Here is a 14,860-nt window from a genome sequence, read left to right as displayed (position 1 = left end):
CAAGGGAATAATCACCTCCTTATCCCTGCTAGAAAAATTCCTCTTTATCATTGACAAGACACCATGAGCTACTCTTGCAGCTCGTCTGCACTGCTCAGAGAACTTCATATCTGCCTGCACAATTATCCCCAGGTCCTTTTCATTCTCCACCACTGTCAGTGTAGTACCGCAGAGTTGATACGTTGCTCTGGGGTTACTGTTTCCCATATGTAGTACTTTACATTTGTCAATGTTAAACTTCATTTGCCACCTCTCAGCCCATCTGTTCAACCTTTCCAGATCCTGTTGCAGCAGCATAGCGTCAGTAGTGTCCTTAACAACCCTGCCAACCTTTGTATCATCTGCAAACTTGGACATTAAACTTGATATCCCATCATCAATATCATTCATAAACACCGAAAACAACAACGGACCCAACACTGAACCCTGAGGAACTCCACTAATAACATTAGTCCACGTTGAGCAGTGTCCATTGATTACCACTCTCTGTCTTCTGCCACTCAACCATCCCCTTATCCATAGCAGCAATTTGCCTCCAATGCCACACTGCTCCAATTTGTGCAGCAGTCTTCCATGTGCAGCAGTCTTCCATGTGCCTTTCTAAGATCCAAATATATAATATCAAAGTTATTCCCTGCATCCGGTTCTTTTGTGACTACATCATAGTATCCAATCAAATTGGTCAGGCAAGACCTGCCCTTAACAAAACCATGCTGCGTCTGAGCTATAACTGAATTCTTGTCTAGATGATCCTGCAATGCTTCTTTAACCAGTGCCTCCATTAATATACCTGGAACAGAAGTTAAACTAACAGGTCTATAATTACTTGTGTCAGCCTTTGATCCTCCTTTGTGAATTGGGGTTACATTTGCACATCTCCAGTCTATGGGTACCTCCCCTGAGTCCAAAGAAGCTCTCATAATTATGGCTAGGGGCTTGCTTACTTCCTTTGCTGCCTCCTTTAATATAACTGGATAGATCCCATCCACTCCAGGTGCCTTTTTTATGTTTATCCTCAACAATCTCTCCTCCACTTTCCTCTCAGTTATTACCAAATCATCCAGCTCACTGCCAATGTTTACTTTACCTATATCATTCTCCTTCCTGAATAACTCCTCATGCGTGAATGTAGATGCAAAATACTCGTTTAAATTGTTAGCCACCTGAGCAGGATCCTCAACTGTTGAACCATCAATATCCAGTGGACCAATCTGATTCATCCCTTTCCTTCTTGAGTTTAAATATGTAAAGAACTCTTTTCTGTTTTTCTTTGCATCCTTTGCCAAGGATTTTTCGTAGTCTGCCTTTGCCTGCCTAATCCCCTCTGAGCTGATTATTCTGAGGACTGAGGACTAATAAGAACTTATTCCAACTGAGGATATTTTTTCCGTCATCACAATTTTTAGAAAGGAAATTGAAAAGAATCCTTTACTGACATAGAAGAATAGAAAAGAAAAACACCGAGGAACCTTTTTTTTAATTTTCCATCCATTGAACTACTTTTTTTTTTATCATTGTTACCTTCTGATGTTATGTTTTTAAAGCTTTCCTCCTACCTCATTCATATTTTGCCCCAGGGGCTCACATCTGGTGAGTATGGGCTTGGCACACCCGGGGTCCTGAGCTGGATATCATCATTCTTCTCTTTCTTGGTGATTTCCTTCTCTCTCTCTCTCTCTCTCTCTCTCTCTCTCTCTGGGTCCTAGGGTAAATTAATTTTTTTTGGCTGGTGCAGTATAAGCCTCAGGCTTCCTTGCACCATATGGCTATTAATAATAATAATAATAATAATAATACATTTAGTTATTATAATGCTCTTTACTTTGCTAGTCAACTTAAAATGCATAGATCATTTAGATTTTAATTGACTACATTTTGCTCTCTTGCTCATTAACACGTTTAACAACATGTGTTGAATGACTGCAAATGTTCATTTGATTTTTACATAATCTGCTTGCACCTAGTGAGTAAAATGACATGGAATGTTTATGGAGTTTTGAAATTGAAAGCAACAACTATTCCTGCCAGAATTGGCAAGTGCTATGAATTACCATATTTCCCCATGTATAAGACGCACCTTTTTTCGAAAAATTTGGGGTCAAAAAACTGGGTGCGTCTTATACAGTGGTTGTAGATTTTTTTTACTTGCATTTCCCATTTTTTCGCGCTTTGCACTCATTATTTCACACTTGTTACCGGTATATTAGGTTATGTTTTGCCACGTTCTGTTCAGAAAAGATTTTCGTACAGTGCTGAATTCAAGTTAGGAGGAGTTGTGTGAATTTTATGATGAATAAAACTTGAGTTCAATAACTTTATGTAATACATTTTTTTTCAAATTTCGGGCCCCAAAATTAAGGTGCGTCTTATACATGGGGAAATACGGTAAATAAAGATACCTTATAGTTGCCTTTTCAGTTTAAGTGTTCAATACAAACAGATGATTCATAATGTCTTTATAAATGTGTTTGGAGAAGTAATTCATAACTTTATAAATTAGATTATTTCTTGATAGCAAGCAGTCTTCAATTATGAGAGAGAGTTTGCAAAAAAAAAAAAAAAAAAAAAAAAAAGTGTGTTTTAAGGAATACAGATGATTCCTCCAGCTGTTATGGAAAGCAGTTTTTACTCTCAGATGATAAAAGGCTAATTTTGGTAACCTTGTCCATTTTTCCAGTCAAGCTTACAGAATTTAGAAGTAGGAAGAATTTTATTATTCTTATGTTATTATTTTTCCCTGATGGATGCGGGGATCCCACACTGTGATGGGTACTGGTACCACATGCAAAGGTTGGTTGTTATGTCCAGATATTACTGTTGATTGAGCAACTCTATTCTACAGGTGTTCAGGATTGCGACTTTCTGGAGTTCTTTGTAGGTATTGTCTGAGAGGACTGTTTCTGCTAGTCTCTTATGCAGAGTATTTGGCACCGTGTTGGCAAGGTAATCGGGATGGTCATTACTTGTTCCATATACCACATCTCTTTGACCTCGTGTCTTAGGTCTGCGTACTTCCCGCATAGGTTTTTTTGGAGGTTGCTGGTGTTGGGCACAGCTATGTTGATCAGATAAGTAGCCTTTACCTTCTTGTCAACAAGGGGTTTGGTGTGTGGGATTGTCTTGCCTGTTGTTATGGCATAGTCCCAGTACAGCTTGTGGGTTGGGGTTTCTAGTACAGCCTGGGGTTTGTACTTGTAATATGGTATCCTTTCTTTGATCAACTGGTATTTCCTTGCTAGCTTCTGATGTATTGTCCTGGCGATGAGATTGTGTCTACAAGTGTACTTCATCTGAGTGATCACCCTGAGATGTGTTGGGGTTCCTCAGCAGCGTATTTTTATAGTTCCTGGTGTTGATTAATTTGACTTGGATGGCAAGAATGAATCCTTCAGTCTTGAAAGAGTGTCAGCTTGTGAGTCACGCATTAGAAGCCATTTTATCTATGAGGTCATTGTAGTGTCTTCTTTGTCCATCTTTCTATCATCATTTCTTCTGTTAGGGTTAAAAGGGTCTCCCTGCTTTGGTTGAGTGGGCTGTGCTGCTTGTCTATCTTTCTTATGGCCTGGTAGAGTGGCATTGTGTTTTAATAATAGTATTCTCCATATAGTGCAAGGAAACCACAAGCTTTTGCTGCACTGGCAAACAAAAAAGATATAAGAAAAATACAAATTATTTGCTTCTCTCCTCGTATAGTGAAATATCCAGTTGACCTTTGAATTTATTCAAACTGCCAGCCTGAACTAGCTGTGAAGGCAACCTGTTCCAGCAATCAATGACTCGCTGACTGAAAGAAAACTTCCTACAATCTAGTCTAAACCTCTTCCTTTTTAATTTTAATTCATGCCCGCGAGTTATGGAATTCTGTATAACAGTGAAAATTCAGCCTACATTTTACTAACCCCTCTCAGACCCTTATAAACCTCTGAGGTGACTGGTTGCCAAGCTCTGTAGCACACACATTCGGAGTCTTTCCTCATATGCTCTTCCTCTTGCCAAACTCACAATGCTAGTTGTCCATATTTGAACCCTTTCAAGAAGCTCAATGTCTTTTTTTTCAGATGAAGTCTCTATACTTGAACACAGTATTACAAATGTGATCTTACAGTGGGATTATGACCTCCCTGTCTTTACAGGATAACGTTCGATAAATCATTGATAGGACCCACGGGCTTTCCTGGCTGCCTATTTACACTGTTCAGAAAATTTCATATCTGTCCTTATCTAAACTCCCAGATCCCTTTCTTCCTCTACCATTTTTAACTCATCTCCAAGTGTATAATTTATTTTGCGGTTGCTCTTCCCCAAATGTAAGACCTTGCATTTTGCTGCATTTAAACTTAACTGCCACTTTTCTTACCAGTCCCAAAGCCTGATCAATTATCCTGAAGTTGTGCTGCTTGATAATGATCATTAACAACTACTAATTTTATGTTGTCTGCAAATTTTGAACTCACTCCTTCTATCCCTTTGTCTATGTCATTTATGAAAACGAGTACCAGCTGTGGTCAAAGAACTGATCCTTGAGGGATCTGCCACTCCTCCTTTATACCTATCTGAAGAATATCCATTAATCACGACCCTCTGCCTTCTGCCCTGCAGCTACCCAGCAATCCATCTTAGAATCATACCAGTAATCCCAACCTGTTCAAAGCTTATATATTAACCTCTCATGTGGGACTAATCAAATGCTTTCCTAAAATCCAAATAAACTATGTTGAAATTCTGTCCTACAGCCAGGACAGCATTTCAACATAGTTTATCCAGGTCATGAGTAACTGTGTCATAATAGCTTACTAAGTTAGTTAAACATGATTTTCCCTTAACAAAACCATGTTGTGTGTCTTTAAGTGTGCCATATCTATCTAAATGTTCCTGGATTGCCCTCTTAATCACTGCCTCTAAGATTTTTCCTACCACTGAAATAAGACTAACTGGTCTGTAGTTGCCAGCTTCATTCTTAGAACTGCCTTTATGTATTATGTATTGGCGATATGTGGACACTTCCCAATCCAAAGGAAAATCCCACAAGTCCAAAGATGCCCTCATAATTAACCTCAGTGGTTCAGTACACTCCCTAGTGGTCTCCCTCAAAGCTACAGGATATATGCCATCAACTCTGGGAGCCTTACTTGTCTTTATGCTCAAAGGTTTTTCTAATAAAAGATCATCAGTAATTATGAAATCGCTAATTTTATATGGCTCAGTCTCACTTGCACAGCCTTTTCTCAGCATGAAGGGTCTTTTGTCAGTAAAAACCAATTCAGTTCATCCACAACCTCAGCTGGGTTATCTAAGATTTTCCCACACCTTGTGCACAAATGTCCAATCTGATTAGCTTTCTTCTTCTTTGTTGTATTCACATACATAAAAAATTCTTTGATTTATTAGCCAGTGCTTTCTCATACATAGTTTTGGCTTCCCTGACCTTATTTGTGGTACTACTACAGATCAACTTGTAACTGTTGTAGGTTTCAGTATTTTTCATCTCTCTGTAACTGTTCCATGCTATCTTTTTCTGCTTTATCTGATTGGCCAGCTCTGCAGTCATCCATTTTTGCATCCTCCTCCTGCAATATTTTCTTAATGGTATGTGTGCATTCGTGGCTTCTGATTTTTGCTTTAAAAGTATTCCCTAATTCAAATGTATTCGCCTCCCTCAACAATCCACCAAATTCACAATGCCATATAGTGACTTAATCTCTCAAGATCCCCTGGTCTGAAGTTAAAATCTGTGACTTTACCTCTATATACTGCAACATCTTTCTTCTTCTTCTTCCAATTGATGACTGCATGAACACTAACCTGCCAATGGTTGATGCAAGGAAGCGAGGCTTATGAAGCATCCACAAAAAAGAATAACTTTTATAAAAAAAAAAAAATAATAAATTAAAAAAAAAACATTTTCTCACATCACCTGTACATCACTCCTAATTCCTCCCTGTGATGTCATCTAATTCGTCAGTAATGACGAGGTCAAGAATATTTTCAACCCTAGTATTATCTTTGACATATGGTACAAATGATAATCATCTAGTTTAAAGCCACTCCCCAACTTACATAAGAGTTGCATTCTGCGGAACTCTGTGTAAATTGAATTTTACGTAAGTTGGAATTTCGTTAACGGTTTATGCAGCACTCGCAACTAACTGTGTGTGCTGAATTTGATTGAAGCAAAAAAGAAATGTTCGACGAATGTGTAAATAGAATTGTTTATTCAATTTTTTTTATCTCTTGCGCAGGAAAAATTTCAGAAGTGTGCAATTACAAAAATTTTACTTAAATGTTGTGGAAACCAGCATGATGCTTGAACCTATTAAACTGCCTTTTGCTTGCCACGAATTTGGCTTGAGGTTCGCTGTAGTTATACTTAATATCTTCATAAATACTTCTTGCTTTTGCTTGAATGGCTTAGACTCAGCGGCACTTGCCTTTGAATCTGATTTTCCATCCGTATTAGGCGCCTCCGTAGCCAGGTGGGAAGGAGCAGCAGTGTATAGCACCCGCTTCTTGATTAGACTGGGGTTTGAGCCTGTCACCACCAAATACGGAGGATGCGGAAAGGTCAGGGAATGACCACCGCATATCCTGGAACAATATGGCCTTAGTTGCTAATGCTCCAAATAACAAACAATTTGTATCCATCCATATTATTAATAGCTTTTCCATCTTTGATATAGCAACTGAATGCTGTTTTGTGATCACTGTTGATCTTAAATGCGTTGATCCTTTAACATGTTCTTTTATACATGCACTGTCCTTTAAAATAGTATTCACTGTTGAAGCAGCGAGACCTAATTCCCATGCAATAGATGACAAACTTTGTCTTGCTGCTTACTTCTTAATCATTTTCAGCTTCATTTCTAAATCAATTTTCTTTCATTTCCTAGCATTGCCACCACTTGCACTTTCCATTGGTCGCTTTCCCTTCATCATTTAATAAGTAAATAAAGGAATGAAGAGAATATTCTGAAAATTTATGTTTTTTATATGATTGAAGATTTCAGTGAAGGGAAATCACCATAATAACGTAACTACTTAATTCTGGTTATTGGTATTATTACAAATACAATAACGTCGAGTTACTACCCATTTATAATAGATTTCACTAACAGAAAAGCCCAATAAACCGTAAAGTGCAAATTGTCTTAATTGTTTTATGGTCATGATCTCCAGAAATGTGCTTTAGAAAAATACCACAAAGGCATTCAAAATTGATTCTTGTAACAGAACATATGATAACGATGAAAGTTTTTGTAAACGTGTTGGCCGCATAATTTGTTTTTGCGTCCTTTAGTTAAAAATGATTTTTTGTTGTGATTGCTTATGTGACTTAAATTTATATAAAACTAGTACAATTTCCATTATAAAAATGACCTTTTAGAGAGTTAAATAGCTTAGTTATATAGCAGAAATTTCAACCTTTGAAGTCTGGGAACGAATTACGAAAAAAAAAAAAAAAAATGTGTTATTGGGTACTCATTACAATTGTTGAGTCAGTTTGGTGTGACTTAAGTACTGGGAAAGCAAAATTGAGAGTAGGAGAGTGTTATAGGCCTAATGACTCTGTTGGGTATAGTGAACAACTTTACAGAGAAATAGGGTGGGGCCAGTGAATCACATTGTCTTATAATGGGGGATTTTACCTTCCCAGATATTGAGCCGAATTTAAGTAAGTCATGTAGTGCCAGTATTTAAAAAAATTCTTCCCCACTGTGAGTTTTCCTTCCAGTTATTCCAATCAATTTGGGTCAGATTAAAGTCACCTATAATAAGACATTATGCTTGCTTTCCTATTACATCTGCATGTAAAACTTCTCTTCATATTTTTCACAATATTCTGTTCTGTAGATTACTCTCACTCGTTATACCTTGCTTCCAACTGACTCAAATAAATTTCTGTTTATACTTCGGGATGACCAAGCGGTCAGAGGAGTTCACAAGATAGACAAAATACAAGAAACAGCACCGTATTCAGTAGTCACGGGCTTGAACCCCATCACTCAAGGCACATGTACTTATGCACCCCGCGCACCTGACCACTAGCCCAACTGACTCACATCATACAGATTCTGTGCTAGCAGAATTAACTTCAGACACATCAAAAGCTTTTTTTTCGCATTCTGGCTTCTTTTGATAAGAAGCAACACTCCTCTACCCATTCTAACTTCCCTTTCTTTCCTAAATACAGTACTCAGCTGATGTGTAGTGTATTTAGGAAATACAGTACACACCAGGTAGATGCCCTTGAAGTTAGTAAAATGGTGGACCTATCAGAGCTCACTCTTGTGCATCAGCCAACGCAGGGACAATCTCCATTGCAGAATGTGCTGGTCCCACAGGAGTTAGTTATCGTCGGTGACTCTATTGTCAGGGAGACGGGTAATATAATATATAATAAGTATAGGTGGAATAAGATCAGGGTATGCAGTGTTCTCCCCATAAAAATTTTCCAGCCAAGTGGAGAAGTTTAATACTTTGCATAGTATGTTTCGAGTTAATATTGATCGAGATCAGTGCCATACGATACTGCGAGAATCATTTAAATTTTAGCTGGGCGGTGCACCCATTCAATAGATCCTGGGAAAAGCGATGGTATGTCTGGTATGTCTGCTAGGGGTAAAAGTTGATGGTGATGTAGACCATATATCGTATTTTAAGAGCACAAAGGGTGATATTGTTGCACATGTTGGCACTAAAGACATTAAGTGTAGGAGTTTGGCGGGTTTACTAAACAAGTACAGGTCAATGCTGAAAAAAAGTCAGGAGTTAGGGTTAAATTTGAAAGTGTGTGGAATTCTGCAAAGACACGATTCGATGGAGTATATGATGAGAGCCTTGTCAATCAATTCGACCCTGGAGAGATTGTGCAAGGCTCATGGGTAGAATTTTTCTCAGCATGGTCTGTGCTTGTTAACAGGAGACTGCTTTTACAGGGATGGGATATACTTAAATAGAAGGGGTGCAAAAGTGTTTGCTGATCCTATCGAGGCTGCATTAGGTGGGTCAGAAAATGCTAGGTTGGGGGGATTCACACATTAAAAGATTAATAGTAGCTACAGGCAGAGGTGCAAATGATTCTTGCATTGCTTCTATTTTTAGAGCAGCATGTGCATGGAAAGCGAGCCAATGGAGATTTCAAAGGCTGCTGGGAGTCATCATGTGATAAGTAAATACACGGGCTGTGGTAGGGTAACTAAGAGTAAGAACAGGTGCATGTACACCAATACTGGAAGTATAGTAAATAAATTTGATGAATTTAAAGTGCTGGTCAAGACATCAAAGGCAGATATTGTTGGGATATCAGAGACATTGTGTCACACAAATATAAGCCGTGCAGAATTGGAAAACTCTGCAATGTACAACGAACAACTATACAGAGAAATAGTTTGCCAGTAAATCAGATTGTGTTATAATGGGGGATTTTAACTTCCCAGATATTGACTGGGACTTCTGGGTTGGTCATTTGCAAACTAGCAAGATTTTTATGGATTTATTGGATAATTTTTTTCTGCAGCAGCTTATTCGAAGGGCAACCAGAGAGGGTAATACTCCTGATCTGGTTATCAGCAGTGATTATTCAATTTTCAGATAAAGGAACCACTATTTGGCAGTGATCCCAGTGTGTGGAAGTGGGATTTACTCAAAGAGGCAACCACCATCAGGGGGTAAAGGGAAGGTTTTTGCTTCCGTAAAGGTGACTACAGAAGTCTTAGACAGTTTTTAAATTCTCTACAGTGGGACCAACTGATGATATCACCAACAACAAATTCAAAGTGGGAATCATTCAAGTAACTAATTGTGGAAGCTACTAGGCTTTTCATACCAATTAAAAAATATTGTTCAATATTTAGTCCTAAATGGACGTCAGATGAACTAATGGCAGAGAAGAAAAATGCATGGGATGCATATAAATTATTGGGTAACACAGAAGCCTATGGTAGATATAAGCTAGTTTGTAACCAAGTCACAATGGAGGTTAGGCAAGTGAAGGCAGATTACGAGAAATCTTTGGCAAAGGATGCAAATAAAAAGCGAAAAAACTTCTTTACTTATATGAACTCTAGAAGGAAGTGAATGAACCAGATTGGTATACTTCATGTTAATGGTTCGATTGTTGATGATCCTGCTGAGATAGCTCTAAAACTAAATTAATATTTTGTATCTACATTCTCACTCATCAGGAATTTTTTTTGGAAGTGGAGGACAGAAGCTAATTAAAGTCTGACAGGGAGCTAAATGATTTTTTGATAACTGAGAGCAGAGAGGTGGAGAAATCGTTGAAGTTAAACATAAGAAAGGCACTTGGGGGTGGATGGGATCTATTATCCAGTTATATTAAAGGCGGTGACAAAAGAAGTTAGCAAACTGTTAGACAGAATTATGAGAGCATCCTTGGACTCAGGGGAGGTTCCGATTGACTGGAGATGTGCAAATATATTGCCAATCACAAATGGCGGTTCAAAAGGTGACATGATTAATTACAGACCTGTTAATTTAACTTCTGTTCTGAGGAAATTAATGGAGTTCACTGGTTAAAGAAGCACTGCAGGATCATCTAGACAACACTTCAGTTATAGTTTTGACACAGCATGGGTTTATTAAGAGGAAGTTATTTCTGACCAATTTGATTGGATACTATGATGTGGTTACAAAGGAACTGTATGCAAAAAATAACTTTGATGTCATATATTTGATTTTCAGGAAAGCTTTGGATCTGTTGCACTTGGAAGACTGCTGTACAAATTGGAACAGTATGGCATTAAGGGCAAGTTGCTACAATGGATAAAAGTATGAATGAGAGAGAGAGAGAGAGAGAGAGAGAGAGAGAGAGAGAGAGAGAGAGAGAGAGAGAGAGAGAGAGAGAGAGAGTGTGAGTGAGTGAGTGAGTGAGTGAGTGAGTGGTATTCAATGGATACTGCTCTTTGTGGACTAATATTATTAGTGAAATCTCCTTGGGTTTGGTGTTGGGCCCATTCTTGTTTTCTATATTTATTAATGATATTGTTGAAGGTATATCAGGCTTAATGTGTAAGTTTGTGGATTATACAAAGGTTTATAGGGTTGTTAATGACAGTAATCACATTATGCTACTGCAACAGGATCTAGAAAAGTTTGGAGATGTGCTGCAAAATGGCAACTGAAGTTTAACATTGACAAATGCAAAGTACTGCCTATCGGTAGCAGTAACCCCAGAGAAATGTACCAATTGTGTGGTACTACACTCAAAGAATAAAAAGACCGGCGGGGGAGATAATTGTATAGATATGAAGTTTTCTGAGCAGTGCAGACAGGCTGCCAGAGCAGGCTATGGGGTTTTGTCCCCCAGGCCTCCAGACCTGTATACAAAGGAATGACAATCTTTATCCCTTTGTATACAGGTCTGGAGGCCTCAATTTATGAATGATGTAGAGTTGCTAGAATGAGTACAGTGAAGGGCAACAAGATTGGTGAGGGGAACAAAGGGGTTGCTCTTACCAGGAAATAAGAAAGGCTTTAGTTCCTCAAATTGCTGTGTCTGGAGGCTATAGTATCTGTGAGGTGATCTGATTGATGTGTATAAGGACTTGAATAGTTTGAGCAGGCTCAATGCTGATGGGATTCTTCCTCATGCTCAGATTACGAACCTTAGGGGGCATCAACTCAAATTGAGAAAAGACAGTTGTAGAATAGTTCGGAAATTGGTGTTCAGCCAGTAGGTAGTTGATTGCCAGAACAGCCTTCCATATGTCATTGTGGAATTTGATAGCTTAAATAAATTCAAGGAAGAAGTCGACAAACTTTTGGAGAAATGAGAAGTGTTTTTTTTTTTTTTTTTTTTTTTTTTTTTTGCTGATGCTTTATAAGCTTGCTTTCTTGCATCATATGCCTCTTGTAATGCTAAAGGTGACATGTACTAGTCTTGCTATTATCCCTGGTGGATAATTGCATATCTAGTATATAAGGATGTAAAATAAGATAATCAAAACAGAATCTGGAAAATGAAAGAAAAAAAAACAATTGATGTAGCAAAAGCATAAATTTATTTTTACCTATGCGCTTATATTTGTAGAGGTATACTACAGCAGTTGAAGGTTTGTTGTAAAATTTTTAAAATGTATATATATTTTTTAACCATCTGTTGGGCACATTGGTTATGAATGTTCACCAATACTACTACTTAAATTCAAAAATAAAAATATCTATTAAAGCGACAGTGAATTTTAGTTTTCCATCATTTCATTATTGGTTTGGCTTTAGATCTAATCGCTAATTGTTTTGTTAATGAAAAAGTGTGGTCATAAAAAAAAGAAAAGAAAATGTGCTTTGTCAAATCTTTTCTTGGATTTCATTATCAAACAATCTAAAATATGAATTTAAATTAATGGTCTTTTTATTGTCCAATCATCAAGTGCACTGGCTCCACATTTGTTTATAGCATCTCTCAATGCTGATGCTTCACTTGCATTAGATGTATATTGCCATTATCCAACTGCTGAAGTATGTGGTTTTTGATTTTTCTTTAAAGTTTTAACTTCTCGAATACTCGCTACCAATTCCTTAAATGCTAATCTTTAGGTAATTCTTCCTCGGGGCAAAGATAACTTAGTTGATTTCATTCCTTCTAGAATCAGTCCTGTCTTATATCTTGCAAAAAAGATTCTTCTGCCCCTATGTTTAGCTTTTATCACATCAGATTTCTAGACAAGCTCGCATATTCCCTATTAAGGATTATCCTGACTTCTAATCTCTGTTGGTAAGCACATCACAAATGTTGCTTCTATAATACTGGGTTTTCTCCTTTGCTCTTGGCATTACTTTTCTTCTAAACAGCTACTCACTCTGTACAAATCTCAAATTCGTCCTACCATGGAATATTGTTCACACATCTGGGTTTGTGGGCACAAACCCAGATGTGTGAACAATATTCCATTTATTCCAATATTCATTTTGGGAAGTTGAAACCCAGAGAAGAATTTTCATGGTGATATGACAGGACAGTAATTTCTGAGAAATTACTCTTTTAGACAGTGTATTGTCCAATGCCCGTATGAAAAATTTGAGAAACTGGGTGTGTCACAATAGTGCAATATCATGGCAACTCGTGACGGCATTCACAATATGAGATATATTTAAATGATGCCAATGTGCAACTACTTAGTAGTTGGCTACATATAAACATGATGCTATAGTACAAACCTGTACGTGAATTTTTAATTATTTGTTTATTGTTAATAAAATCTACAAATTATACATTTCACAGATGTTTTCATCTTTGCTTCTTCAGTGATTGGAATCTTGCTGTTGCACTGTCATAAGAAACACTAAAAGATCAAACTAATCTTCATTAGTTTGTTCTTAGTTCCAGTATTTATTATTATGAAATTTTGTAATCTGAATTGCAATGATAGAATTTTGGATAGTTTTATTCTCTCTTTATTTGATAATTGCAAATATTTTATTTATAGTTTTCTAATCTTGGCTAATTTGAAAGTTCTAACGATTAAAAACTAAAATATCACAACCTTGATTTTGAAAGAAGTAGATTATTATCAGCCTATCACATATTTGGAATCTCAATTAATTAATTTGTGAATTTTTAACATAAACACAATTGTTATCAGATAAATGTGTTTAAACTTTTGTTATTTGTTTTGTTTAGGATTTACTGATTTGAAAAAGAAGAGGTACCCACCTAGATGTCAGCGATCATGTTATAAAATAAGGCAAAATATTCAGAACAAGAATGAATATGTAAATGAATCTAATTCTGAGAATGTATTTGTGAATGATTCTCATTCATCATCAGTCTCTGAAGACTCATATCATCCTGAGATTGAGAATTATTGTGAGTCCCTATACCAGTCTGATGATGATGATGATAATTTATCTCTGCTGTCTGCAAATGATGACCAGCTTAGTACAAGCTGTCGAGGTTAGTTTGTGAAAGGAAAAATGTGAACACTGATTATGAATAATGTAGTATTCAAAAAGAAAATGCATCCATTTAATATAACGTTTCTGTCTGTTTTAGATCATTAAGTACAAGAAAGGTGTACAGTCTGCAATAAAGAATATTCATTTTGGGAAGTTGAAACCCAGAGAAGAATTTTCATGGTGATATGACAGGACAGTAATTTCTGAGAAATTACTCTTTTAGACAGTGTATTGTCCAATGCCCGTATGAAAAATTTGAGAAACTGGGTGTGTCACAGATGCAGATTGTAAGATTGAAGTTCTTATGGAAGAGAAACCCATGGACATTCATGCTATAATTATGAAGAACCTGAAAAGTTTGTGAGGAAGTTTTTGTTCCATAGTGGTGTGTCTGTTTGATCTGCTTATAACGTCTCCAAAAATTTTTCATACATTTTCCCATGGTAAGGGTGGTACATAGGTTTCAACCACGAGACTATATGTCCCCGGGTGCCAAGCGATTCCAAGTGATCTCTATATTGTGTGTGCAAAGCAAATAGTTTTCTTTAGGTTTTAAATACACTTTTCTTTATTTATTTGTATTGTGAAACTTTTGCACTACAAGAAGTAGGCAGAGTTCCAGGAAGGAAATTCACCTTTCTGTTTCTTGTTAATCTTACTTATCAACTAACTGCCTTGTGGCACTGCTCCTACCTCCCCGTGGCAGAGCCAGTAACCTGGAAAGAAAAGCTATCTTTCCAGGGCTGAACGGAGCAAAATGATCTCCCCTACAGGACCTAGGGATCCTAATATGGCTACTCATGAGATAGAAGGCTCTAACTCATGCACTGCTCATGTCAAAAAACTGACACTTAAAAGAAGGGCTCCAATGCACCTTGTATTGCATTCTACCCAAGAGCAGTCTCTAGGTAGTCTCTCACCTTTTAAAATTTAGAAATATCTAGAA

General features: G+C 37.2%; 1 protein-coding gene across 1 annotated transcript in view; it reads left to right on the top strand.

Moving 5' to 3' along the window:
* The window catches only part of LOC150087339 (uncharacterized), a 353,008-nt gene that overhangs the window by 59,749 nt on the left and 278,399 nt on the right, over positions 1 to 14,860 (top strand). Inside the window, exon 5 of the mRNA XM_090372447.1 lies at positions 13,640 to 13,912. Coding sequence (XP_090228573.1) covers positions 13,640 to 13,912 — 273 coding nt within the window. The remainder of the gene's footprint in view (positions 1 to 13,639; positions 13,913 to 14,860) is intronic.

The sequence above is a fragment of the Mastigoproctus giganteus genome, chromosome 4 (assembly GCF_048544385.1).
Source record: "Mastigoproctus giganteus isolate SK-2022 chromosome 4, ASM4854438v1, whole genome shotgun sequence".
In the NCBI taxonomy this organism is placed as follows: Eukaryota; Metazoa; Arthropoda; class Arachnida; order Uropygi; family Thelyphonidae; genus Mastigoproctus; species Mastigoproctus giganteus.
Note: the sequence above shows the minus strand (reverse complement) of the source record. Positions and strands in the feature narration are given on the sequence as shown.